General features: G+C 38.3%; 3 protein-coding genes across 3 annotated transcripts in view; 2 read left to right on the forward strand and 1 right to left on the reverse strand.

Annotated features, from left to right (window-relative positions):
* The window catches only part of LOC128384280 (collagen alpha-1(XXV) chain), a 139,975-nt gene extending 127,747 nt beyond the window's left edge, over positions 1-12,228 (forward strand). Inside the window, exons 19-37 of the mRNA XM_053343831.1 lie at positions 271-339; positions 1,111-1,155; positions 1,649-1,693; positions 1,985-2,062; positions 2,465-2,488; positions 3,355-3,399; positions 3,553-3,597; positions 3,779-3,859; positions 3,989-4,051; positions 4,226-4,276; positions 4,923-4,949; positions 5,290-5,370; positions 6,254-6,307; positions 6,478-6,531; positions 6,796-6,822; positions 7,493-7,546; positions 9,503-9,580; positions 11,210-11,248; positions 12,202-12,228. Of these exons, the coding sequence (XP_053199806.1) occupies positions 271-339; positions 1,111-1,155; positions 1,649-1,693; positions 1,985-2,062; positions 2,465-2,488; positions 3,355-3,399; positions 3,553-3,597; positions 3,779-3,859; positions 3,989-4,051; positions 4,226-4,276; positions 4,923-4,949; positions 5,290-5,370; positions 6,254-6,307; positions 6,478-6,531; positions 6,796-6,822; positions 7,493-7,546; positions 9,503-9,580; positions 11,210-11,248; positions 12,202-12,228 (987 nt within the window). The remainder of the gene's footprint in view (positions 1-270; positions 340-1,110; positions 1,156-1,648; positions 1,694-1,984; positions 2,063-2,464; positions 2,489-3,354; positions 3,400-3,552; positions 3,598-3,778; positions 3,860-3,988; positions 4,052-4,225; positions 4,277-4,922; positions 4,950-5,289; positions 5,371-6,253; positions 6,308-6,477; positions 6,532-6,795; positions 6,823-7,492; positions 7,547-9,502; positions 9,581-11,209; positions 11,249-12,201) is intronic.
* The window catches only part of rpl34 (ribosomal protein L34), a 199,708-nt gene that overhangs the window by 165,134 nt on the left and 7,340 nt on the right, over positions 1-27,234 (reverse strand). The window lies entirely within an intron of this gene.
* On the forward strand, positions 16,631-27,037 carry etnppl (ethanolamine-phosphate phospho-lyase). The gene is made up of 13 exons (XM_053343827.1): positions 16,631-16,772; positions 17,252-17,370; positions 17,866-18,025; positions 19,047-19,121; positions 19,294-19,387; positions 20,986-21,102; positions 21,918-22,000; positions 22,450-22,675; positions 23,322-23,476; positions 23,852-23,941; positions 24,763-24,893; positions 25,041-25,111; positions 25,312-27,037. The coding sequence occupies exons 1-13, from the start codon at positions 16,714-16,716 to the stop codon at positions 25,420-25,422; spliced, it is 1,491 nt and encodes a 496-aa protein (XP_053199802.1). The 5' UTR covers positions 16,631-16,713; the 3' UTR covers positions 25,423-27,037.

Below are 27,234 nucleotides of genomic sequence, written 5' to 3' on the forward strand. Positions count from 1 at the left end.
TAATACAAAGACTGTGCTTACTCAGCGTAAATATCCATAATTCACCATGTAAATCTGTTGAGTAAGGAAACTTCTGAGAATTTGTCTATGCAGGAAAGGTGGAGAACTATTATACAAGGTTTCACAGCTGTTCTGTTGACAACAGAAGACAAAAAAAGACACTGACTGTGGATCAGCATTTCTCTGTGATACTTGTTAATTATAGGTTGCAGGAGAACAGTAATAATTTACAGTTTTTGTCATAACTTTTTCTTTCTTTTGGCTGTATAGGGTGAGAGAGGAGACCATGGGCCCCAAGGAAAGGGTGAACGAGGAGAAATTGGACCCGTTGGACCAAAGGTCAGGAATGCAAGTGCACATACATGTGTGCATTCACAAATGGCATGAATTAAGAAAGAAATGAAACTGTATTTGCTTCAGAGCTTCATACTTGCTCATGTATGGCCCTCCACCCATGAGGCTCATTGATTTTTGCTGCCATCTAGAGCCTCTATGATGTAAGTGCACACAGCATATCTTGGAGTTTTGGATCAGATGAAGTAGAATCATTCCCAAAGCGGGGGTTCATTTAATTCATCAAATATTCAGTTATGTTAACAAAGAGCACTGGCTAAACCATTATAGCCTGTAATAAGTTCAATGTTTTCCCTGGAGTCCTTGCAATGTAAACCAAATATAAATGAGTTTACCATTGTTTACATCTGGCACTGACCCAGCAGGTAGCTTAAGCTCCAGTCTAAACTTAGACGACACACAGATTTGTTTCACATCCTATTAGAAACCCCAAAAATGAAACCCCTCCTTTGTCAGTGACAAAGTTCAAATAAACACAGTCTCATTGCTTGGCAGTTATGACATATTAAAAGCAGGTTATTTTAGTGAAGTTGACTGCATGAATCTCTCGGGAGGAGTAAGAGAGGTTGATGATATTTCTTGTGTGAAATCTGAATTTGGCCTACATTACATTTTTCATGAAGAATTTGGACTGAATCCATAAAGAATGTTTGTATAATTTAATGTTTATAATGTCAAGTGCTTTTCTTTCCTTTTTTATATGTACGCTCAAACCATGACTTTTTTTTGGCATCTGTGTTTTCTTACTCATGACAGGGTTCACAGGGAGAGTCTGGCACACCTGGTCCTAAAGGGTCAAAGGTAAGAATGGCAGATATGTTTACTTTAAATCTGGAGACTCCTTATTGGTTCAAGGGTCAATTGATTATATTTTCATTTTTTAGTCACTACTAATACTTTTAATATGCGTTTTTGGCAGAATGACGCTATAGGTTTGCAAGTGGAATTCAATGTTGGTTGGGGTTTTGTGGCATTATTCATAGAAGCAGTATTTATAATATGGCTCTGATTATTATTGGCGGTGTTATACTTATACCAGGTCTGTCCAATGCAAAAAAGAACTTGAAAAAACAGCCCCATATAGTTGCATTGCATGTCATTCTAAATACTAGACCATGTTGCACTATAGTGAGGCTTCACGTGATGTATGATTGACAAAAATTATTCAATGTTCCACAGTTTTACAATGTGAACTACTTATTTGAGAACAATAGTTTTACTCACAATGTGAATGTAGTAATAGGACTGCTGACATTTTTTTGAGCTCTGAAAATTTTTTGTCATCTTACATCAGGGGGAGACTGGAGATAAAGGAGACTTGGGATCCGTCGGCCCAAAGGTAGGAAAATACATTAAAATATGATACCAGTATTTCTATTCTCCTATTTCCTTAATAAGTCTGTGATGTTCTCATCTGATTAAAATAATTAATGCTCCATGAGATGATACACTGCCGGCACACTGATATCCATACATTGTGAACCACCAGGGGGCAGCAGTCACTCCAGAGCAGGATCCCATGCATGAAAATCATTTTTTTCAAACAAATGTATTTTGGCTTTACAAGTCTTATGAATAAGTTATATAACATGCAATGCATTTAAATGTGTTTCTAAATGTATGTGTGCAGGGTCCTCCTGGGCAGAAAGGAGACCAAGGAGCCACTGAAATCATCGACTACAACGGCAACATTCAGGAGGCTTTACAGGTCAGAGATTTGATGACCTAATGCCCATTTTTGCTGCTTCAAAATGTTCTATTTTGCCAATAGTAGATAGTACAGTCAAGCATTTTGCAATATCAGTCACAGTAGGAGTAAGATTTTTCATACAATATACATCACCCTGCACACATACAACTTCCCTGCATTCATGAAGCAATAGATGTGCATTTAAGCATTTGTATCTTGTAGTAGTATCTTTTTGCAGTACTTAATGTTATATTTTATGAATTCAAAAAAAGAGAAAGCTAAAATCTGTTCTTTTAGTATGATTAATTTTAAGGGTGTATCTGTACAGTAATGTGCTTACACAAAGCTTTCATTCCTGTGTGACCTCTGCAATCTTATCTCTCAACTCCTCCTCATTTGCACTCCTTTGGCCCACTGCAGAAGATTACCACTATTACAGTAACGGTAAATTGGCTCTGTGCATTCTGTGTGTTGTGTCATCTCCACAAGTGATTCATCTTTGTCCTCGCATGGGCCCAACCCAATCCCAACTCCGGTGTGCGCTGCCCTGTTGTGTTTGCGCTCCCTCCTCTAGACACATGTTTTGCTTCTGTGTGACCGACCTCACAGGCTGCCATAGTTGCTAGTTGTCTCCTTGAATGCCAGTAATACATGCTTAAACTTATATGTTGCTTATTCCTAAATAAAGTTGTTAAATAAGTCATGCAAATAATGTATAATGGAGCCATATTATAGTATAGAAAAACATATCAATCAATATTATCAATAAGAATAGAAGGAAAAGCATCACGTGTACTAAACAGAGATAGCTTTGAGAAATCATCCTTTTTTTAAAAACCGAAACTCTCCCCTCCATTTGGATTTTTCTTTAATGTTTTACACCCTTTATTTTACTTACTCTGACGCTACTAAACATAAAGTAGCATTTAGCATCAACGTCATAGGTGTGAATGTCTTCCAAATTATTGACTCAAATGGGATGAAATTAATGAATTTCCGAGGCCTCTGTAAAAAAAAGAACATCACATCAAAATATGTGACTGTCAATGATTAATGATGGTCATTATTTATCCATGTGTTCATGCTAACATGTTTTCAGCTTTGGCATGTGTCTTTGAGTTCAGCATCTTGTTCATAGTTAATAACTGATTGCTAATATTTTTTTGTGTGCTGTTGGCAAATCATTTCATTGTGATTAGCAGTTCTGTTGCTGATGAAATGTAATTCATAACATCTGTCTCCACATTTGTTGCTTTGTTTTCTGTGTTGATTATAATGAAATCTACCTCTTTGTGTCTATTTCTGTGCAGGGTCCTCCTGGCCCTCCTGGACCAATTGGACCAAATGGTATTAAGGTGAATATTTTCTGTTCTTTTCCCCCAAATGCATGACAACTGGCACCTTCTCCTTTTCACAACATGTAGCTGCCCTTTAGTTGCTAAATTAGACATTTAATCAGCATTTCATATTGTGTAAAAATGTTAACGTGTCATTCTGTCCTCTCACAGGGGGATCGTGGTATGCCCGGCCTGCCTGGACTTGATGGAGAAAGAGTAGGATGATCTTGTATTCTTACATTTGAACTAGTTTATAAATAAGGGAAAGAGGACCTAAGCTTTTATGCGTCATAGTGTTTATTACTATACAAAATAGATTTGCATAAAGATACACTGGGTGAAAACTTAGAAAAATAGTTCATTTCCCAGTGTGTACATTTTTGCCTTTTTCTCTCAGGGCTACAAAGGTTCCAAGGGAGATATGGGAATGCCTGGAGCTTCAGGGGAGAAAGGAGCCACCGGTTTACCTGGTTTACCTGTAAGTCTCCACATACCATTGTCTAACTACAAGACAGCTGCCCTAGAAATGTCTGTGTTGACAAGATGATTGCTCAGCCATTGTATTTGATATAAATGACATATGTTACATTGGGCTTTTGCTCCTTAGGGTGTCAATGGAGGAAAGGGTGATAAGGGAGATTCAGGTCTACCTGGTCCTCAGGGTCCTTCAGTAAGTCTCAACTTTTAATAACTTGCTATTAACACTCTTACTGACGTGACTTACTGACTTGTATTCTAGATTATGTATATTGCTATATTATTTTGTCTAGTCTGTCTCATCAATGATTGATTGTTTCTTTTTTAATCATAATTTGTGAATAAAATATTTATTATTTTGCATTAGATCGTCGGCACTCCAGGGGCACCAGGGCCCCATGGTCCACCAGGACCTATGGTGGGTTTTTCTAAATCAAAAAAGAGTTGACAACGTTCTGTACCAATCCAAATTGCATAAAAGTACAAATGTACAAACCACAGTTACATAAATATTAGTAAATAGAGACTGTGAAAATAGTCTCAACTCTCTCTCCCATGTACATATTTTTAGACATTCATAAGCTCAGGAAAAAGAAAATGTGATTAGTTAATTGAATTGAGACTCATTTCTCTTCATAAAAATCTTTGGTTTACACTGTACTAACCTAAGATAGCTTCTAAAAGTATTCTCAGACACCACAGCTTCGTACAAGACTAAAATATCCAACTCATGTCTGATTAGAGAAGACAGTGTTCAGATACACTGTGAACGATTGGTTCAGGGATTCGCTTACTGATTGCATCTTTCACCTGAATGTTTATGATGGCCCCATATACCACTTTGTCTTTTATGTAATTTCATAGCATTGTTGTGCTTGTGTGGAGTCACCAAGGAACAAAGAACAAACACAACACAGAGCTGAAGACTTGGCATTACTTGCCTGTGGGAAATTTCATCTGTGCTGCAGTTGCTCTGCTTGTCCCATCTCATCATCACAGCTTCATCAGCGGTTCATTTTATGTGGTTTTGAACTAAAATTTTGCCATCTCTTGATGTTTTTCAGGGACCCCATGGATTCCCTGGACCAAAGGTAAATCCCTCCTCTCATGGAAGTTGCTAATGCATATAAAAACGTGTTTATTTAAGCATTTCTAAAACAATTGCAACACCTCCTTTAAATCTGGATGTATAGACAGTTGGACAAATTATTGGTATATATATTTTCAAATATTTTTTTGTTAAACATTTTAAATACACCTAAAGATATAAAGTTCAATCAAGATGTTAAGTTCACTAAATTCAAGGTAATCAGACACAAAGAGGTTGACTCCTTGATTGAAGGATGTACTTTTAGACAGGCAGGACAACATACTGCATTTAGTAACGGTATAGCAAGAGCATAACCTTCCCTTGTTCCCTTTTTTATCTAGGGAGAACCTGGTTTGCATGGTGTAAAGGGTATCCGTGGAGAACCAGGCCACAAAGGGGACCGTGGACCATTAGGTCTCCCTGTAAGTTCAGCTGCACACTATGGAATATTCCAACCACATAGCCTTGTCATCAGTAGGAATTCATTATTTGTATTTTAGCCCTGTCAGATTCCTTGTTGTGCACAAGAGTGTGTGTTTGTGCGTGGGTGTGCGTGTGCCTTCTCCATTTCCTGTCTTCATTTTCATTTGCCTGTGCTGACTAGTCTGTCGAACTCCCTGTAACACATGGTGTAATTTTAGTTGTTGTAAACCCTGCCATCAACCTGTCCTAATAACAGTGTTCATCTGGTACTAATCCCGCCTTGTTCATGTCACTCATACCTCCATAACCACGCAGGGAGCCTCTGGCTTGGACGGCAAGCCCGGAATTATGGTGAGTGTCATGTGACCAAGAGGCTTCACCACCCCACTTTTTTCTACTTTTCTCCCCCTTTCACCCTCCATACAGTCCAATTTTCCCTCAAATGTTTCATCAACATCACCCCACTGTATTGTATTTCATTGTGACTGAAAAAAAAGCTATGTCAGCATTTTAAGTATGTTAGCCAGGAGTTAAATTAAGCCACACTGAGTTTAGTTCACTAGATATCAACCATACACAAATCTGTTACAGTAGTCATTTCAAGGCTCTCGTTTGTCCTGTGTTGCATTAACTCAGCATTAACACACACTCATACATTAACTGTGTCAGCAGTGCTGTAAATGTCCTTTGTGGCCAATGCACGTGTACTAGCAACAGCTGTGTGTGCTGGTTGTAGGTCAAACCAGGTGAGAACATTGTATAAATGTGGATGCTAAATATTATTGTTGCTTTCCATCTGCTACTTGTTTGGAAATTATTTTTGAAAGAGCTGCTGTGTAGTACAATGATGTAAACTCACCATGGCAACGCTGCTCTTTGCAGGGCACGGACGGGCCTTCGGGTCCAGCTGGTCCAGCTGGGCCGAAAGGTGACAGAGTAAGATGGACTTTTCTTTTTAACAACCTATCTGCTGTTTGGGCTGATATCTGCCTGAGGATATTGTACATATTATTTTATCTTCAGTTTTAGGTGTTTGTACTGTAAAACTGGCTTATTTTAAAGTGACTATGTACAATGTGATTGCAACACTGATTCATTTGTATCAGGGTGAGAGAGGGGCACAAGGAGAGCCAGGACCAAGGGGACCTTATGGACTACCTGTGAGTTTTATGAGGATATTATCACATTTTGTGTCACATTGTGTAGGTTTAAGTATCTTCATCACAACCTTCATCAACACATCCACAAATGTTGCCTGTAATGGCTCTCCCTGCTTTAGAGGGTAATAATGTGTAGAAAGTTATGAATTTGCTGACATGACCCACATTTATTAGGGTATGTATGATCTTTGCTATGATAGAGAAGTATGGTTTGTTGAAAGTCAAATGTGAAATGTTCACACGGCTGTTATTTTTTATTCGCAGGGAGCTGCTGGAACACCAGGCTTGGATGTAAGTCCCTTCATTTACTTTTATCTGAAGGCGAAGAGAGAGAAAAAAAAACACTTGTTATAAGTGATGTGAAACATTTTTCCAGTATAGGGGTGCTTGGCGAAATAAGGCTTTTAAATGTAGAAAAAACAGGGAAAGAACCAGCTGTGTAGAATCAACTGATTTGACATAAAACCTGAGTTGTGCCGACAAACACACACTCCTCTACCACTAGTAATTACCTAAAAGAGCACCAGGTGAAACTTGCACGCTCAAGCCCATAAATTCATCAAATGTATTCCAGGAATTAAAGATAACCAATGAACACAGAGGAGCTCTAGCCTCAGCCTAAGTGGCACAAAAGTCTCCCAAAGTACAAAGAAAATGATGGCATTTCAGCATTAATAATTTCAGGGCTGCACTTCATATCCAATAAAAACAGTCATTTAGTGTGTATTGACTGATGCTCCACAGCTGGTGATCAAAAGGCATGTTTGTCCTTTCTCAGGCTTAAGACAGCTGAAGTATAGTATTTACAGCACTATTTTTGTAGTTATTTGTTATTTCCTTCTACTTTCTTTGTCGTATGAAAGTGATATGTTTTCTTCAGCTATGTCAGAGGTGACTTTGCTCAGTTTAGTTGAGTTTATCTCTAAAGCCAGAGAAATGAAGTGGAGTTGTACTTTTACAGGGTTTACCAGGCTTAAGGGGAGAGAAAGGCGACGTTGGGGAAAGAGGAGAAAAGGTAGATGTAGATATGCTATAATGGCGTGTCAACCCTTTAACATTAGAGGACTGATGTCAATGGACAGTGACAGTATCAGCATAGAGGTATTTTATGTAGCTACTTTGCTGAACGTTTTGTTTCATTTTGTTTTCTCCAAAATTGATATTCATAGTAATTGAATGAGGTGTATACTCTAGCTGGAAGACAGGTTGAAGTTGAAATATATTTCCATGCTTCCTAATGAATTTCTTACATTGTTACTGATATATTTTTACATGCTAATTTAAGTCTATTTTGTAGCAATTCTGTTCTCTAAAGACGAATGAAACAGTTCTATTAAATGTAAAATCATGTTTGCATAAAATCTCATCCACAGTCCTCTCAAATCAGCTTTTGTTTTCCACCTTTGAATGATTTGTCATCTCATTTCTCAAAGTCACAAGTCAAATCTCATTCTGAGACATCTGAGACATGTTAGAAGGAAGTCCATTGACAACAGACTCTTCAAATTCATATTTGTTTTATTTTCTGTTTTGTTTCCATGCATGGACATAACCTTAAAAAAACATCTCACTTCCTTGAGTTCTTGATCCGGTTGCTAACTCTTCCCTTGCTTGTGTAGTTTAGTGGTAGTTTATATATCTTTCTGTGTGTGTCTCTACTATACTGACTAACAGGTCTGATGTGTTTCTTAGATGTTTTATGTCTTTGAGAAACTGTATCCCATTTCTTGGTGTGTAAATATAAATATACTCTGCATTTGGCATGCTCGTATCTCTGCACTTTCCAACCATTTTCCAACACAGAACAGATCCAAGGATTGCTTCACTTCAAGTATTTAGTAACAACTGTCAAAACACATTATGGAAAACAGAATTTGGTGCTTTTCTTTTGAAAAACATACAATAAATAGCTGTTTAATTGCAAGTTATGAGTACTAATATAAGGTTTTTAAACACAAAAATGTGTACAATCCCATATTGTACTTTTTTTTTACACTTTGCTAAAAATTAATACCATTAAAAGTGTAATTCTCACATATTGTAATTTCTCAGCTTAAAGTGAAATTTGATATCCAAATGAATTGGGAGCTGTTTTATTGTGTATTTGTTATTCTCTCACATATGCAGTGAATGTTTTAGACTAACTCCAACCCAAATGTGACGGGATACAGTTTGAACTTTGTCACTGTTGTAATAGATTTGATTAATTTTGTCCCTCTGGAGGTTTTTTCCCTGCTAGTCTTTCTCATCCTTTGTGCCCTTGACACCCTTTTATTGATTAGCTCTGTTTTCCACTCCTTCCTAGTACTGTTACCCCTTTTTGTCCTCTTACTGTCCTGAGGAATGTTTTTGGAATACCCGATCTGATGTCTGGTACCCCTCTCCTATCTAACATTGATCATGTCTCTCTCCTTTTGTGGGCCATAGCCTCCTTTCTTTAATCAATCCCCTCCTAATAGCAGTGCTGTCCCAAATGTTCCACAAAAATGATTTTAACTTGACCAAACCGTTGTATCCACAGGGGGAGAAGGGAAAGAAGGGCAAAAAAGGGCCTAAGGGCGAGAAAGGAGAACAGGGTGCCCCTGGATTAGATGCACCCTGCCCATTGGTATGTCCCAACTTTGAGTTGGAAACCACCTCCCGGCTGCATAGAGCAGTTGTCCCCAAACAAGGATGAGCGCCCTGTGGCTACACTGATCCCCAGCTTCCTGCCCTCAGACGGAAAAATATCACCATACCATAGCAACCTGAAACACAAAGTCTGTTACTTTACTGAAACTTTCAAATTCGGACACAAAAACATGACATTAAATGCGTTAAAACATGTAATTGGGCTGGTTTGTGGTATCAGCAAGCTCACAGGGCAGCTCCTCCCTCGTCCCCTTTCGTGTCCGTCATAGTGGACGGACGCCGGGGTTAAAGGTCGTCCACCTCTCTCCCAGTAACACTCCTAGGTCATCTTTGCAAACAGGGTTTCCGGGGATTTAAGGGTGAAAAGGGGGAACCAGGGCAGCCAGGTCTGGATGGGCTGGATGCCCCATGCCAATTGGTACAGTATTTCTCTTTTTCCTCCACTTACCCATGCATGCCTCTCACCTTCAGTCATTACTGAAAAACCAAACCATGCATGACTTGAGAGCTTGACAAGCATGTAGACGTGAACACACATCATTTTGACAACTACATTTATGAATTGTTACTACATGCACCAACATACACAGCATCTCACTAACTTCCTGACCGCAAGCAGCCTTCTTTAAATAATACACATTATTATCAGTCAAATATACAGAATAAACATATGATTATTGATATAATCGATACTTCAATCCCTCTAACTAAATCCTTTGATTCCCTGGATTAAAACTTAAGTAAAAAAATCTTCCTTAAATCCTGTTCTTCCTCCAGCTGATTCCTGTATGGAACCTTTACCTCTTAACCTGATGCTAACACAGACTCCTTTACTGATGAGTTACCCATGCTACAGGCGAATGGACCCTTCCTCTACTCTGTTAACTCCCCCTTTCCCTTCCTGTATTTGTACCAATTGGGCCAGACCATGACAAGAAGAGAAAATGAGAATCTACATTTTACTTCAGGCTGATTTAAGATGAGAAAATGAATTACTTCTTTTTGATTTTAAATGATGTTTTCTGTTTCTAATGTAAAACAGTGATGTGTAATGCATGGAAGCTGTAAGACTCTGGGAGGAAATACTGTATGTGTCATTTAAGTTTGGAGTACAATGAAACTAAACATGTTTAGACAAATGAAACTAATGAACTATACTTAATATATGACAAAGGTTGTGAGCAAACACCTCGTTAAATTACATCTACATTCATTTACTTGAACCAGCTGCTTTGAATTCAAAGATACACTCACTGATTTTGTTATAGTGCCTAACAGTGCACACAATTTTCCTGCTAACTCAAGTACAGTTTTGAAACTCAACCTGCAGGGCCGCTATAACAAAATCAGAGAGCTGGGTTGATATATTTATTTGCATGTCATATATTTTTGCTATGTATTAATTGCATGGTTTAGAACACATCTGTAGCTGCCATTACATGTAATATTGATTCATATTATCATAACACACATTTAGCAATAATAATGCACATCTAGTGTGAGGTTTTATCAGTGGTCTCTGAGATACTATGAAGTTATCCATGTATGTGATGGAAGATTTTAAAAAAACACAAACCTGTACACTCATAATCACTATTTTATAGATCCTGGTACAATAAGACATTTCCTGCTCTGAACTTTAATAAATTTAGTATTTCAACATGGACATGAACAATTTAGTCAGCAGCACTAGATGGAAGAGAGAAGTAGCCATTACATTTATAACCCAGAAATCATATAAATTGAGTGTAATGATCAGTAATGTGCACACAGCGAGCCAGTCTGTAATCACCTTGTATAGACAAAAGGAAATAATATAATTAATATGGATGAGTGCAGCTTTTTGTTTAAAAAAGTCCTGGTTTTGCTTCTGTTTTGTTCAAGTTTAGACTTTTACTTGACATTTGCTATGTGTGCTATAAAATCTACTCATGTTTGTATCACATTTTTAATCATTGTGTGTACTAATACTAATAACATGAAGCCTTCTAATCCTGTTTCAGTCCTCATAGTTTTTTTTCCTTCCCTGCTACTCTTCTCTACACAGGGCCCAGATGGATTACCAATGCCTGGGTGCTGGCAGAAGGTAGGATTGTGATTCATGTACTCTTAGATAGACATAAGCACTCCTAATATTTTGCTCACTCAGTCACTTTTTGTTTCATGTGGTTTTCAGCTCCTCCATGTCTGCATGGGTTTTCTGTCAATTTAGTCATAACGACTGTGTGTGACTGTTCTCACTGTGTCAAACCAGATTGTACAACTCAATCATGAAACAATATGAAAAAATCTCCACCTTCATGTCATTCTCTCTCTCCTGTGTTTTTTTCTTGCAGTGATCACTCTAACCTGAAACGCATGGAGTTTGTAAATAATGCTTCTTTTATGGTATTTATAGTTTTTTTAATGGGAAAAAAAATCTAAAAGAAAAGAAGTCTATGTGTACAATGATAAGGAAAAAGACATAACCGTCCTGAGTTTCACGCCCTAAGCTGCTTCTACTCACATCTCCGTGTGGAAAAACAAACAAACGTGTGTGTCCGCTCTCTCACATCCACATCGTGGTGGAGTTCAGATCCTATGGCTGGCAGCAGAACTTGTCTCTTAGTCTTTGCATGGCTCAGACTGGAGCATCGCAGCCCGGCCTGATTCACGGGGGGTGAAAGGAGACGTAAGAGGAGGAGGAAGTGGAGGAAGGGATCTGGACTGGCTCTCTAACACCAAACGCTAGGTGTTTTGTGTTGTTTCGTCTCAACAAGCTCATTCATGCGGCATCATTTTGTAAAAGACTTTAAAAAGAAAAGAGAAAAAAAAGACTGTGCCAAACAGAACATTGCACCCCTGACCTTGCAAAAGCATGAGTAGTGTACTGAAACTATATTTATATGTATTGTACATACATGTCACTGTTTTGTGGTTGCATCATGGCTTCTGCAGAAAAGAAAAACAACACTAACATTTATGTTAAAAACAAAACAAAAAAAAACCAAGCCCAGAGCTCTGAATTAGTAACTTTTGCTTTCCTTTAATCTTCCCAAGGGAGTCACGCCATGGCTGGTAGCCTGAAAAGAGTTCCAGAAAGTAAAGGTGTTGGTTATTGTTGCTTTATTGGGGTGATGCCTGCAGAGGGGATGATGATATCAGCAGGTTTTCACTGTTGCATTCGTGTGGCGCGGCATCATCACCAGGTGCGGTGCCTCCAACCAGCCACACGTCTCCGGGACGAGAGGGGAGAACTTGGCAGGCTCGCTGCACTGATTGGGAAAACAAATTAGGCTCGGATTTGAGATTGGACATCCCTGTGTTCAGACGAGGTCCCGAACACGGGGATGGATTCTGCAGGAGAGTTGCTAAGAGTCTCATCGGTCTCCATAGAGATCAGCTGGAGCGTCTGCCTCTCCTATAAGGCGACGCTTTGAGGTCTACTGAGAGCGTTGATAGAATGCAATCATGTTTTTTTTGTTCTTTATTTTTTTGTTTCTTTTTGCTCTCATTCTTAAACATTGTTTGTATTTTGTGTATAATAGCCTTCGGTGCCTCAAGCCTTTATTCATTCCTTTATCAGAAATGTACGACTTTATATCATATTTTTAATTACTGGAATGGTGTTGATTTCAGAAGGGTAAGCTTTGTTTGGTGTAAAAAAAAAAAAAAGAGAAAGTTGTGAGTATTGAAAAGACACACATTGCGCACTGTTTTTCATATGAATCAAGCATTATTTTTTACAGGATGTTGAAACAGGATTTAGGTTGAAGCTTCACCTGAGTGTACTGTAAGATTACATCCATCTTGACTGTACAGCCATTGAGCTTACTCATGGTTTTGAGGAAGCTCACATCCAGCAGCAAATATGCTACTTGTCCACTCTGGACTTGTCATGATGGGATGTTATTTGTACATTGTTGTCAGTTCACTGCATGTACACAATATATTACTTATGGGTTTCTTATATATTGAAAAAAAAAAGCATTGATTTAGAGGTGCGTCAGAAGGTTTCATGTGGTGTAGAGGTTCCTTTCAGCTCTAAACAAGCGACAATCCCATTTAAGTGAGCAGTATTTACAATAGCTGGTATTTTAGATGTTGCATATTAAAAGCAGATTCTATTGACAATCTCAGTTAGAATAAACTGCTCCTTTTATCTCAATTATCGTCTTAAATGAAATAGAAATCACATATTCAGCACAGGAAAAAGCTCAATTTGTTCATATCTGTTCATAGGTCAGTTTCCATTGATTAACTACAGTTTAACTAGTGGCCAGTTTTGTCACATTCCATAACAGATGGAGCAAAAACACAGAGCAGTGGATTAATTCAGCATTAGATTGATTTTTTTTTTACCACAGTCAGTTGATCATTTCATGTTCATATTATTTTCAGATTGCCTTCTGACATAGTAGGTGCTATGCAAGGTGATACTCACGGTACTTGTTTTCTTCAACATTAGAAATATGCATGAGTGACTTACTGTAAGGGCAGACATGAAAAACCAACATTTTGTTGTGATGTAGCAGCAACCACAGGTGGATGGAAGAGGATTTATTTCCATATGGTTTTTGTTTGTACAGTTCATCTCATCAGTATAAGGAATTGATGCACATCTGTATAGATAATAATGGTGCTATCTGATAGTAGGTCAACAACAGTTTAGTTGATGCGCGCTACCAGTGGCAAGAACTACACAACAGGTTTCTTTATTGTTGTTGGGGTTTTATGTATGTAAGTTGTTTTTTTTGTGCATATATTTGTGTATTTGTCTCAGTATTTTAAGTGGTACATTATTTATTTTTCTATAATTTCTTAAATGAAGGCATTTTTTTGGTTCTAAACAGCATTCCTTTCAGTTGTTTTGACTTTTCATGTCAGTTTTCTGCGGCGTCTCTGTTGATATTATGAAGAATTTTGGATCATGAAGTAGTTATGCAAATGGTACAGAGAGAAGGAGGTTGGTCATTTACACATTACAGACCTGTGTGTATTCACTGTGCATTAACTTCAGCTTATAGGCCTTATCATGGAGTACATCTGCTTTTATTTAATTTTGTGTGTCAAAAAGCTAACTATGACAACAAAGAACTGATGGCCTGGATGCTGGACAGGCCCAGCCAATGCAAATAGTGGAGTTAAACATCACAGCTTTTTCTCACGCTTTCTCTCTCTCTCTCTCTCTCTCTCTCTCTCTCTCTCTCTCTCTCTCTCTCTCTCTCTCTCTCTCTCTCTCTCTCTCTCTCTCTCTCTCTCTCTTTGCATTGAATGTAGTTTGATATATGTATAGTGGATTATTAATGTACTGTTGAAATGTGTGCTCATTTGACAAGAAGTGCAATTTATACCTTGGTTCATGCGTGTAGCATCAAATGCAGCTCCAATTTCACACAATTGTGATTTGTAAAGCTCCATTTGTTCAGTCATGCTACCCTGTATACCACTACCTGTAAAAAAAAAAAAAAAAAAAAAAGACAAAGAAACAAATGTAAACATGGACCTTTCATTAAATCTCAAATTTGATTGGTTTATTTTTGTCTCAAATAGTGTCCCTTTACTTAAGTATTTCCATTACTTACTATTTACTAAGTTTTTGCAACGTTTTTTTTTTTTTTTTTTAATTATGTGTCTTGATTTCCAGCCTTTGTTACAGTATTTGTTCTCACAAGGTGCTGTATCTTTAGCATGTGCAGCTAATTTTTTTAATTGATTTTTTTTTAATTGATTGATTATTTTTGGTTGATTGTTGTGTGTTTCCTTGTTAAGATTTCAGATTTTTTTTAAAAATTCTGCTAATAGCAGAAGTGCCAAAATATTTCAAAGGTTTATTTCTGTTTCAGCATTAGCAGAGGTGGTCAGAGGTTCCAAAGTGACTCACTAATATACCACATCTGTGTTGTAGAAACATGAGTCATGTTTTCCTCTAAAGAGACATCCATGAGCCGCATTTCACTCATTAAACCCCTCAGATTAAAATAGCTGGGGTATAACTAATTTAGTCACATCAGCATTATTCATCTAGATTATGCTGAACGATTCTGGTCTCTTCTGTCATCCTCCAATGCACGACAGCCTTACTGAAACAAGTATTGCCACATTATATCCAAAATCAAATGCAGTATAAGTACAGGTACAAACATGCAAAGCAACATCCACTTTGTGACTGATTTGGTTGTGGTGTGTGTTCAGTTTCTGTTCTGCATTTGTATTTCTAATTTTTTTTACCCACTTGATTAAAGTTTATTTGAAGACCATTGTGTTCAAACACTACTATATTTCAAGATGACATTTCATTTGACTGTACTGTTGGAGCCAAATAAACACAGTCTTTCAAATACATCATATAACAGACTTGCCTTTATTGGTGCTTATCACTTTATAACCCTAATGCATGTTGCACACACACAGCTATATACATTGGAGACAGATGCAATTACTGTAAAAAATACTACTTTTGCATGTGTTCTTTGTGCATTTTAGCAGTTTAGTAGTAGTTGTGTATTTGTGTAGTTACAAGCCTGATAAAACACAAATCACTTACAAATGATTTTTACATATTTTTTACAAGGATGGTGGATTAAAGTAAAAATTAAATATGGCAGGATTCAACATCCATGAGTGCATTTACTAATATAGTAATATATTTACTAATAAAGTAAATGCACTTTCTTTCTGTGGAAGTTCTGCATTCAAAAATATTATTTAAATAAAAGTACAAATGATCAGCAAAATGTATTTATCAAGAGGAACACGTGCATAATACTGTTACTGACTCCTACTGCTGTTTGTTGCAACCCATAGGCTACACTACAGCAACCCATACACCCATCATAGGTTTTATATCTATATCTTCTTCATCTTAACCTGCAATGTACCTAGAGTTGCTTGGGTCACAATAAGGTGCTATAAATTGTAACTAATGACTTAGTTAATGGTTGATAACTCATTTATTTTGTATATATTATAATATAGGAATAGGAACAATATGGAAGTTAACGACTTGTGAATAATCTCTGTGGCTGTTTATCCTCCTCCTGCATTGGGCTATACTTGCTTTGTCATTTTTTATAGTTCATCAAGAATTACAGTCAATTACAGCAGTTACAACTTCTACTGAAAACCTATTGAACACTTAAGATAGATAGAGATAGTGGCACCATTATTTAACAAAAGCGGGAATAAGTCGTGGAGTATAAATAAAGTACTTAAGTAGCCCTCAAACTTGTAGCCTTGTAGAGAGAGAGAGAGAGAGAGAGAGAGAGAGTGTGTGTGTGTGTGTGTGTGTGTGTGTGTGTGTGTGTGTGTGTGTGTGTGTGTGTGTATTTGGAACAGCTCAGTACATACCTGTCAGTGAGGCTTTACTCGCTTCTCCGCTCCCAGCACCTGCAGGTTGTTATAGCTGTAGGTGACAGCACGAGGGAGCTACACGAGCCGCTTCTCTGTGTGTGTCCTTGTGCGCGCGCGCACGTGTATAAAGCCGGGCTGCTTTTGCTCGAGCAGATCATCTACGAGTCAGCGGGGAGGAAAGAGTGTGTGTGTGTCGTCCTCCAGCTGGGTAACATCAGGATGTCTGTGGAAATAATGGATAAAAAGAAAACTCTCGACTTGAGGAAGAAGCACATTGGGTAAGAGATGAGTGAGATTCAGCTGTTTTGTTACGCTACAAAGTTTTTAATAAGGATGACAGATGTTGAGCAATGTCTGTAACGTCACAGCAACTGTACTGAAAAAATGCAAGTAAAAAAAATCCTCCTTTTTTTTCTAAAGACATCCTTTAGACACACACTTAGGTAAGACTTTGGATTTGTTTGACCTGAAAGTTGAAAAACGAGTATATCGTCTATTAATTTTATTATTATTAGTTATATTGATAAGCAGATCAAATTAAAAAAGTGTCATTTCATTTGGATTTGAAATACTTTGTCACAGGATTGAAAACATGCTGCATACTGCAATTATAGTTCATTTGTGCATTGCATAACCACTTATTGTTACTTATGATATATATTACTAAGCATTTATGCCATGTTTATCTATTCTGCATAAAAATGGTAAAACCAGAGTGAAAGGCACGTGAACCTATGCCACTATTACTCCTCTATAGGCCTTCTTGCAAGATTTTCTTCAGCCATGACCCTATCAAGATTGTGCAAGCCAGAGGCCAGTACATGTATGATGAAAATGAACAACGCTACCTGGATTGCATCAACAATGTGGCCCATGGTAAACACAGTTACACACACACACACACACACACATGCAACCACTCATGAGTTGAAAAATATGTTCAGCACATCAGTTCTGTTTTTATACCACATGGATGTTGTAATTTCCACCAACAATTACACAAGAGATTTGCTCTCTCTTACAGGTAGGCAGATTTAGAATAAACACTAGAGGCATTTGACATATTTGAGGCTGTGTTTTCACTAGGAAGCATGAGCAAAATGACTTGATACCTGATATGAAGTCTGCACTATTGCAGGGAAACAGGAATGTAAAGCAGGATGTTTTCTGAACTACCACTTTCAACACTCTTTAATTTCAGAATGTAGCCTCCAATTATGTGACTTTAATATCAGTTATCATGATCTGTTTACTTTTGACCACAAATTACAGTGATGAGATGATGTAAGGACTTCGCTGGAAAAGTGTGTTTTTCTCCTTAACGTGAGGAGCGGCTTTAATCCTGTGTTCATCCTTTCCTTGATCTCTCAGTTGGCCACTGTCACCCAGATGTGGTAAAAGCAGGAGCTCGACAGATGGAACAACTCAACACCAACTCGCGTTTCTTGCACGACAACCTTGTGCTGTATGCCCAGAGGCTGCAAGCCACACTGCCTGACAAGCTGTCTGTGTGCTACTTTGTCAACTCTGGGTATGTCTCATATTTGTCAGGAAAGAAAGATCCTCGAGCCAGACTTGTTTTTTTACTTAGTTGTGGAACAAAAAGCTAATTATGAATGCACAATACAGATACTGGAGGTTTATTGATTGACAGATTGATTCATGTCCTGTCTTGTATCTCCTTGAACTTTACCTGTGGACCATCTATAAGAGGAGCAATAAAGCTTTGTGGCAAATTGTTGTGAACACCATATTGCAAGATAAAAGGTTATAGTCCAATCATATACGGCTATCAGGCTCACTGTAATCAAAGAAAAACAACGCATATTTTAAGAGATAAAAGAAAATTGTTAGAGCGGAACCTCCTCTACAAACTCCAGCCTTCCATTAAGTCTGGATTTTCAAGTCTGACAGTTGTGTTGATTTACAACTGATCAGTATCAGTCTATTTAACAACACCTTAAAAGTTACAGTAAAGGTGAAAGTCCCAGATCAGTGCTCCTCCTAGGGAATGTCTAGACTTTCAAATAAAATAATTATCGCATATTAAAATGCATGATCAGCTTTTTAAGCCTTGATATGGACATCCTAAAATGAACCAGGACTGGAGTGTTTATTGATTAACACCACTTGCTGGAGTCCCACAGTGTGAGCAGGACTGATCTGGTCTAAGGTAGATGATGACCCTGATAGATTAGTCTAATGCTTTTAGCTGACATTTGCTGCATTGGACTAAAATATTATTTATGGTTTTTAAGCTCTGATGTGGGACAATTAGTGAACCAAGTTGGTCTGAAATAACATCTGTTATCTGAAGTTTCATAAGGATGTATAAAAATGTTTTTTATAATATCCTGAATTATAGCTCTAGTATTATATTTTATAGCTCCATGATGATGTTTTATGTCTCGATTTAATTACCATTTATTACCTCATACGCCCTCATAAAGGGAAGTGAAACGTCAAACTGTGTCTGACGTGTTAGTGACTTCGCCTGTGTATTTTGTGGTGACTGAGTAACTGAAAGTAACCCTTGCCCCTTTGAACTTCAGATCTGAAGCCAACGACCTGGCCCTTCGTCTAGCATGGCAGTACAGCGGCCACAAAGATATCATCACCCTCCAAAAGTAAGTGATACTGCTGGGTGATTGTTCAATAACACCTCCGATGCTGTGCCACATGAGCAAGAAGAACAATTGCCTCTGACTTCATAAAGCCATGTATTTGTAGTACCTCCACTTTATACTGCAATTGAGTGAACTGATTGGGGTCCCTGGCTTGTGTTTTCTTTGTTTGCAGCGCGTACCACGGCCACGTCTCATCGCTCATTGACATTAGCCCGTATAAGTTCCACCAGCTGTCAGATGCTGAGAAGAATCAATCTGTACATGTGGTGAGTGCTTTTTCTCTCCTCATCTGCCTGTTCACACACTATTAAAACACCATGATTCAACTTGCTCTACTGGGCTTTGGCAGGCTATACTAAGTGTTCCCACCTGTGCATGCATGAAGTAAGGAAAAAGAGAGAAATTAAGAGATGTGACTTTGGCGAGACTATTGTTCATGTCAGAGGCCAAAAAAGATTTACTTTGTCCCTGAAATACATTCCTAATCAAGTAGACGGAGAGAGGAATGGAAAGACAGCTGAAAGGCAGGTTGTTACTGAGTCCACAGTAGTGAGTAGAGGAGCATCTCAGAAAAACACAACTGACTCAAACTACTGCATGATTGTGTCAGGTTCCCATTACTTTTCATAAAGAAGGCTTCCTTTGGAGGCAGGAAGAACAGGATGTTTATTGCCTGGGTGTGCTACCAAAAATGTGCATCAACATGCCTGCTCGGTGGTGGTGAAATATGTTTTACTCATTAGTCAATATTTAAAGGGACACTTCAAATATTTAGGATTAAAATTGTATCTTTTTGATGATGTCACCAGGGTTATCTTGAGTTAAGCTTGAGACTTATATGAAACTAATATGTTTCTTGAAATAGTAACCTTTTAAATGTAAACTCTGAAGATGTCATTGTATGCACCAGTACAGGCAGGGAGGATGACCACAGGCTAGAAATACTTAAATACTTAAATCAGTATTTTGTGAGGACATTTGTCACACGCATACTTCTAAGATACTCAGAATGCAGTTTGGTGAGTAACACTATACGTGTGTTTGTTTCCAAGAAAACACCATAGGGCACCTTAAAGCTTGACTGACTAAACCTCCCACATACTGAATAGATACCTGTAACAAGACAAGTTAAAAACACACGTTTGCTTTGCTCTGTTCCTTGATAGCATTGGTGTAGTTGGATAGGGCAGCTTGTGGAATACCCAGCTCTAGTGTTACATGCCAAAGGTGGGGCTGTTTTCACCAGCTTGCATAATTTATTAATGACCATTGACACTAAGGAATTAAGGTGTGGTTCAGATGCTGGCAACTGCAGCCTTTGCTTACAGCTTCAACGGCTCTGACCCCAGCACAGCGTGAGTGAAATGTAAACACTAATGATAACACAATTCTGGCCTCTCTACAGTTTTGCTCATCAGCTATGCTTGTTTATCACATTAATCTTTCAATCATTTAATTAATATTTCAACATATGTTGGGTCTGAATGAAAGTCCATCCATCCATCCACCTACAGCTTATATGAGGCCAGGTCGCTGTGACATCAGACCGAGTCAGGAAACCCAGACATCCTTCACTCTGGCAACTCCTTCCAGCTCTTCTTGGGAAATCCCAAGGCATTCCCAGGCCAGAAGAGATATGTAATCCCTCCAGTGTATTCTGGGTCTGCCCCAGGGTCCCTTATCAGTTGGACGTGCCTGGAACACGGCCAGAGGGAGGCGTCCTCTTGACGTGTTCCAGGGAAATAAATACTTTTGTTTAATTTACTGTTTTGTTTGTTTTCTGGGATGCTGCTGGAGTTAGTATATAATATGTGGTCTGTGAATCTGCTTTGGTAATCATCTCAATGTCTTGTCCCATTCACAGGCCCCGAGCCCAGATGTATACAGAGGTAAATACAGAGCGAACCACCCTGATCCTGCAACAGCATATGCAGATGACGTCAAAGGCATCATAGACAAAGCCCATGAGAAAGGAGGCAAGGTACAGTTTGTGTGTGATATTGTTATGGTACTATATCACTGCTGAAATAGTCACATGGATATTGTAGCACACAGTATGGTTACATGTATTGATGGTTTGATGTGTTTTCTTAAGTTTTTTTTTATTCCAGAAATAAGACCCACACAATAATTTTACAATAAAGCCCTGGGTTCCATGGATGGTAACTGGCATCTACTGTATGAGTTACCTTGTTTTATCTACAAGTACTCATGTCATTTTCCGCCTTTCCCCTTTTTCTCCCCCCTCTCTCCTCTTTCACTGTTTCTCCAAATTCTCAGGTTCAGGCCAAAGACTTTGGACGTAAAGGCTCAAATACCAGATCCGACCTTGTGTAGGGACTCTTAATATGCAAGCTTGTTGGCTCTTTATCCAATGTTCAAAAGCACAACCGTGCTCCATGCTTCCAGTGGCAAGAGGGACGGGATTTCAACCCAGAGATTATACAGAATGCCTTTTGCAGTTTCTAATGGAACTTGTTGCAGATGTGCGTCAAGAGGAAAAAACCAAAATGAATAATGACTGCACAGTAACACTTTCACCTCTTTCTGTGATACATTGTATATTGCACCATGCTGATCTTATAAAATACAGAACTGTCAAGAAATGTTCTTTTTTTCTCCACAGTGACCTACATTAACCTCTGCCCCAAACATTTTGTAATGGCCTCTCTTTTGGTTATGCACTAACTTATGAAAGAGGAAAAGTCTACAGGTCAAAGATGCCAGGGCTCCTCCTCTTTCCCATTTTATCAACCCGGATCTGGATTGGACCTGATTTGTTTTTCTCTTGTGCAGATTGCTGCTTTTATTGCCGAGTCATTGCAGAGTTGTGGTGGGCAAGTCATTCCCCCTGTGGGCTACTTCCAACAAGTGGCAAAGTATGTAACCCAAAAAATGGAGCAGATTCATTCATGTTCATACTGAGGATTATTGTACTATAGGGTGTTTTTTTGCTACTCAGAATCAGCTAAGTATGAGGAAAATGCAGAGAGCTGTCATTGTGACATGATTTACTGAATGTAAAATATGTTAAGCACGTGTTGAGCTCAAGTTAAGCACGTGTAGAGTGTACATTTTTCTTGCATACTGTCAAAAATGCCTTAAGCAATAAACAAAAGTACACACCCTTTGACAACATTGTAGCACCCGTATTTAACATTTCCAAATGAATGGATTCACAATAATTGTGCAAGGCACGTGCTTCTTGAGAATGTACTCTATAGAGAAACCTCTTGTGTCTGGTGCACTGTTTCATGTGAGCCTGTGCCTGGTTGAGTGAGTAATTTTAGATTAATACCGTGCCTCTGGATTCTTCTGCCCTCTGCAGACATGTCCGTAAGGCTGGGGGCCTTTTCATCGCTGATGAAGTCCAAGTGGGTTTCGGGCGTGTTGGCTCCAAGTTCTGGGCCTTCCAGCTTCAGGGAGAAGACTTTGTGCCTGACATTGTCACAATGGGAAAGCCAATTGGCAACGGCCACCCCATGTCATGTGTGGTCACTACCAAAGAGGTGGCAGAGGCATTCATGACATCTGGAATGGAGTATTTCAACACAGTAAGTGTATTATATGATTATCCAAGTGATATAATATAAATAAAAGTTTTGTACCAACCCTCTGCAACAAATTAACTGTATTGTTTATATAAATATTCCAGCAGCTTATTATGTAGCTATTAAGAACAGATAAAAACAGATTCCTGACGACACATTAATCTTTGCCTTTTATTTGAATCTGACCAGAGATGACACTGACCTGACCTCATCCTTGACATAAAGTTCTTGTCCATATTTGCTAAGCGCATCAACACATCTGTTTTCCAGATTATGTGGAAAAATACATTCTGTTCAAGCCAGTTCTTTTTTTTTTCTTCTTTTCTTGCATTGACAGTCTCAGATTACAGTTATTTCCTGTGAAAGGAAACATTGGGAATAATAATGCAAATATTAGAGTTTCTTGTCAGATTTTTTTAGGTAGTTTGCAGCAGTTTGGATCGTTTCCTGTCAAAAAAAGTAGTGGAGTTGAATGTGTTGAAGCATTTGTTTGTCGTTTAGTCTGTTATTATGACTTCTCATTTGACATTATAAGTCTGCTGTATGTTTAATGCAGATGGGCTCGTCTTCCCACAAGTAGATTTCTTAGCTGGTGTAAAGCTAACCTTGGTGTAATCTTTCCTCTGTGTGCGGGTTTTAAATTTCTCAGTTTGGTGGTAACCCAGTGTCGTGTGCCATCGGTCTAGCCGTCCTAGACGTGATTGAGAAAGAAGATCTCCAGGGTAATGCACTGCGTGTGGGGGGATACCTGACCAATCTGCTGGAAAAGCAGAAAGAGAAGCATCCACTGGTCGGAGATATCAGGTGAGCAACCACACAACCACACACACACACACACACGGTTACAGTCATTCAGTGACTCTACAATAGATATAATTTTGGCATCAGCTGCTCTTCTCAGTGATGGACAGTTAAACATTGCAGGTGATTTTGTGACATATTTACTTTGGATTTAGAGTTAATACACTTAACTTTTTTGTCATATTGACTAGTGATCATGCTAAATGCTCAGTTCTTGACGTCAATTGTTGCACTACTGCACAAAACATGTCACTAGGAATACATTTTAACTTTAAAGGTTTCATTTGATGTACATTTCATTACCGTGATCCAGATTTTTCAGTGGTTGTGAAGAAAGAAAAACTCATAGAAAATACATTTTTGTCCAAAATCTTGCAGGGGTTGCGGCCTGTTTGTTGGGATGGAGCTTGTGAGGGACAGGTTGAAGCTCACTCCTGCTACAGCAGAGGCCCAGGAAGTCATATATAAGTAAGTGTAAATATGAGAACTCAGATTAATGATCAAAGACCACGCCTCATACCTTCCTTAATTCCTCAAAGGTAGTATTTAAGGCACACCTTATCTATTCCTCTCCCCTATGTCTCAAACGCTATGCTTCTGCAGTGGTATTTCAAAATAGAAACTGTATTACAAGACTCCAAACCTGAGCTTCTAGTTCCAATGTTATGATAGTTTTAGTAACAATCTTTCATCACACAAAAGGTTTGTCAGTTTATGGGGGAAGTTGCATCACATACACTCTTGTATAATTAAGTTTGGGCTCATTATAGTCTTCTTGTTAGTACCTATGAATTAGATTTCATTTATGTAGTACATTTCACATACACCCTTTGAAATCAATACCAGCATATTAAGCCATTTATAAATTGTGACATCACTCAGTCTGGGTTCACACTAATTAGCTTATTTGTCATTCCTCCTGTGGTTAGAAAAATGTGTTCATGAATTGAATCACAATAATGTACTGGTGGTCTTGTACGCCTTTTTTACTTACTCCTTATTCCTTATTATAAGGAGTAATAAAAAAATATGATCTGAAGGTTTTACTGAATTTTCATGTGAATTATATTATGAAGGATACAGCTGAATTCACAGTAGACATTTTCATTGTACATTTAGGTGAGCTCTGTGGCTTTCTGTACACCAGCATGAAACAGAACCATCGTTAATGTTATTAGTAACACCTGTGCTCTTCCTGCTGTGAAAAAAATACCTGTTACTGGCCATTTTGCCATTTTAAATCACTCAACCTCCTAATATATTGTAATTGGCTTCATCTTTTGTCCCAGGCTAAAGGAACAACACATCCTCCTTAGTGCTGACGGACCTCATCGCAACGTGCTCAAATTTAAACCCCCAATGTGCTTCAGCACGGAGGACGCGGACCTGGTGGTGGAGAAAATCGACCACATTCTCACAGGTACTTAACATTGTCTCATTGTGCTCTGCATGATGGTGGTGCTTAAACTGGCTGAGCGTACTCACTGTTAAAAAAATAAGGGTGTGTGATGATCGCGTACAGTCGCTGAAAGAGCTCTCAATCATGTGTGCTCTGTTGTGTTTGCAGAAATTGAAGCAGCATTAGGTCTGAAGTCCTCCAACTTATTGAGTGTAGAGACTGACAGCGGTAAAAGAAAGGTAAGTTTGACTCTGCTGCTTATCAGAACGCTACTTTATTTTTATTTTACTTATTTCCCAATGAGTAGCCCATCAAATCTTTGCATTCAGAGGGAAAATAAATAAAATAGTCATGTGTTTTGATGCAGAAAGTACAAAAGATCTTTCTAGATTTTCTAAATTTTCACTTCAATTCTATTTGTTCATGGTTTTATCCCAAGCTGCCCACTGACGAAAATGGACATCAGTCTCAAAATGGGTCCGTGCACAGCAGAGGGAACGGTCAACGAGCCCGTGAGCAAACCAAACAAAGCAAACGCCTCAGGTCTTAACAGTCAAAGCACTGAAGTGACCCAATGTATTCTATCTGTGTGGTAACAGACACTATAAACTTTATAGTTGAGAAAAAAAATATGTAAGTATAAAAAACAGTGGTGCCTTAACACGTAGTGCAATTAATGTTTTTAATATGATGAATGATGTTATATGCTGTATATCTGTGTGATTGCAGTCTCTTCTCAGGTATTTTTTTTTACTACACTGAGGAATCATGCCACTTGTTGTGTGACATGCCAACATTGACTTAACCGTGATTATCAGGGATCAAAACATGTACATGTAATCATAAGATGTTGTCTTAATGACTTTAATATTAAAATACTGCTTTCCTGATTTTAAACATTATCTCAAATGCAGTTGAAGGGATGGAACAATATATTTGTATTGAATTAATCACACTGGATTAAACAAAATATTGCATGTGATTCTACTTTGATGCACCAGAGAAATTCTGACCCTAATCACTGCCTTCTAGGACTGAATGCAATGCATGTGTATTATTCGCCACATGAAAGTGGAAAGTAGCTCCACTGCGTATATGCTGTCGGTTTTCAATCTTATCCCACTCTGTCGCAACCAAACAAGCATGGACACTGTTTGACAAGTCTGCAATTATTTACCAATGTTCCCATGTTCCTCATTAACAGAGACTGGACATGGTTTCCAAAAAGAGTTTACTTGTACAGTGTTCTGTAAGAGAGACCCTTTGGTGCCTAAAGAAAAACAAATAGAGTGGAGTACTGCACATCTATGGTGGACATTAAAAAAAAAAAAAAAAAGATCAAAATGTTCTTTTAAGTCTCAGGAGACACATAGTTGTATTCTTGGACCATGCTCCATAATGTGGAGAGACAGACAGGAGGCATTAGGCCTACTCAACACAGTGTGTGAAGAAAGTGCCATCCAGTATACTAAACCATCAGGCAGCCCACAACAATGAAGGAAGGACTGACCAAATATTTGATTTTATGTGGATGTTTTTGTCTCCAAAGTCATACATATTTATTTACTCTCATTGACAATTGGTTCTTAGAAGAGGGGGGGAGGGGGGTGTATTTTAGAAAAAATGGTATGATGGAGTGGAAGAATGAAGCAAATATTTTTCCAAGAGAAGAAAAGAGCAGTGCAGTTTTGGTATAGCATCTGGTAAAAGTAGACTAAACCCTTTTAAAGTACACTAAACGACATACACAGGATCTTTTATAGCTTGTGGTTTAAATATGTATATTAAGAGGAGCATTGTGCTATAGATTTAAGTAACAGTATTTAGGGTACTGCACTTTAAGACGGCTTTCCTGATGGTTAGCAAATATTTGTAATTTTTGTAAGTAGTGATAAGCAATTCCATTATTTTGATTTCCTGATTATTTTCAGCATTGATTAAGCTTGAATTTTTATCATGTAATATCTCTGTAGCAGCCCGTGTACAGTATTTGGACCCTGGGAAGTACAGTGAACTGCATCTCCCATGTGTACTTGCATAGCAGAGTACAGGTGTGCTCTAGTTGTCATTAAAAGCTGTGGGATTCACATTTGTCATGATGGAAGCTTGGCTTTATCATTAAATACTACATTGGACCAAAAGGTGCAAACGTTTCTTTTTCCATATTTGATTGTTTTTTTTTCTGCCTTGCATGAATGCAGTGACATACTAATGTTTAGTAATGCTCTCATACAGTTCAACACAGCTGGGAAAACCAGACACAATGTTAGCGCCCCCCCCCCCCCCCCCCCCCCTCCCTATCAGAATATAGGTTTATGTCTTTAAGAGTTACCACAACCCCATTACCTGCAGACAGTAACAG

The sequence above is a fragment of the Scomber japonicus genome, chromosome 22, assembly GCF_027409825.1.
Source record: "Scomber japonicus isolate fScoJap1 chromosome 22, fScoJap1.pri, whole genome shotgun sequence".
In the NCBI taxonomy this organism is placed as follows: Eukaryota; Metazoa; Chordata; class Actinopteri; order Scombriformes; family Scombridae; genus Scomber; species Scomber japonicus.

Bases quoted from the DNA above. Each gene is read 5' to 3' on its own strand.
- etnppl (XM_053343827.1), top strand. From the start codon at position 16,714: ATGTCTGTGGAAATAATGGATAAAAAGAAAACTCTCGACTTGAGGAAG. The intron at 18,026-19,046 runs GTATGTCTCATA...TTTGAACTTCAG, and splicing joins TGCTACTTTGTCAACTCTGG to ATCTGAAGCCAACGACCTGG. The intron at 24,894-25,040 runs GTACTTAACATT...TTGTGTTTGCAG, and splicing joins AATCGACCACATTCTCACAG to AAATTGAAGCAGCATTAGGT.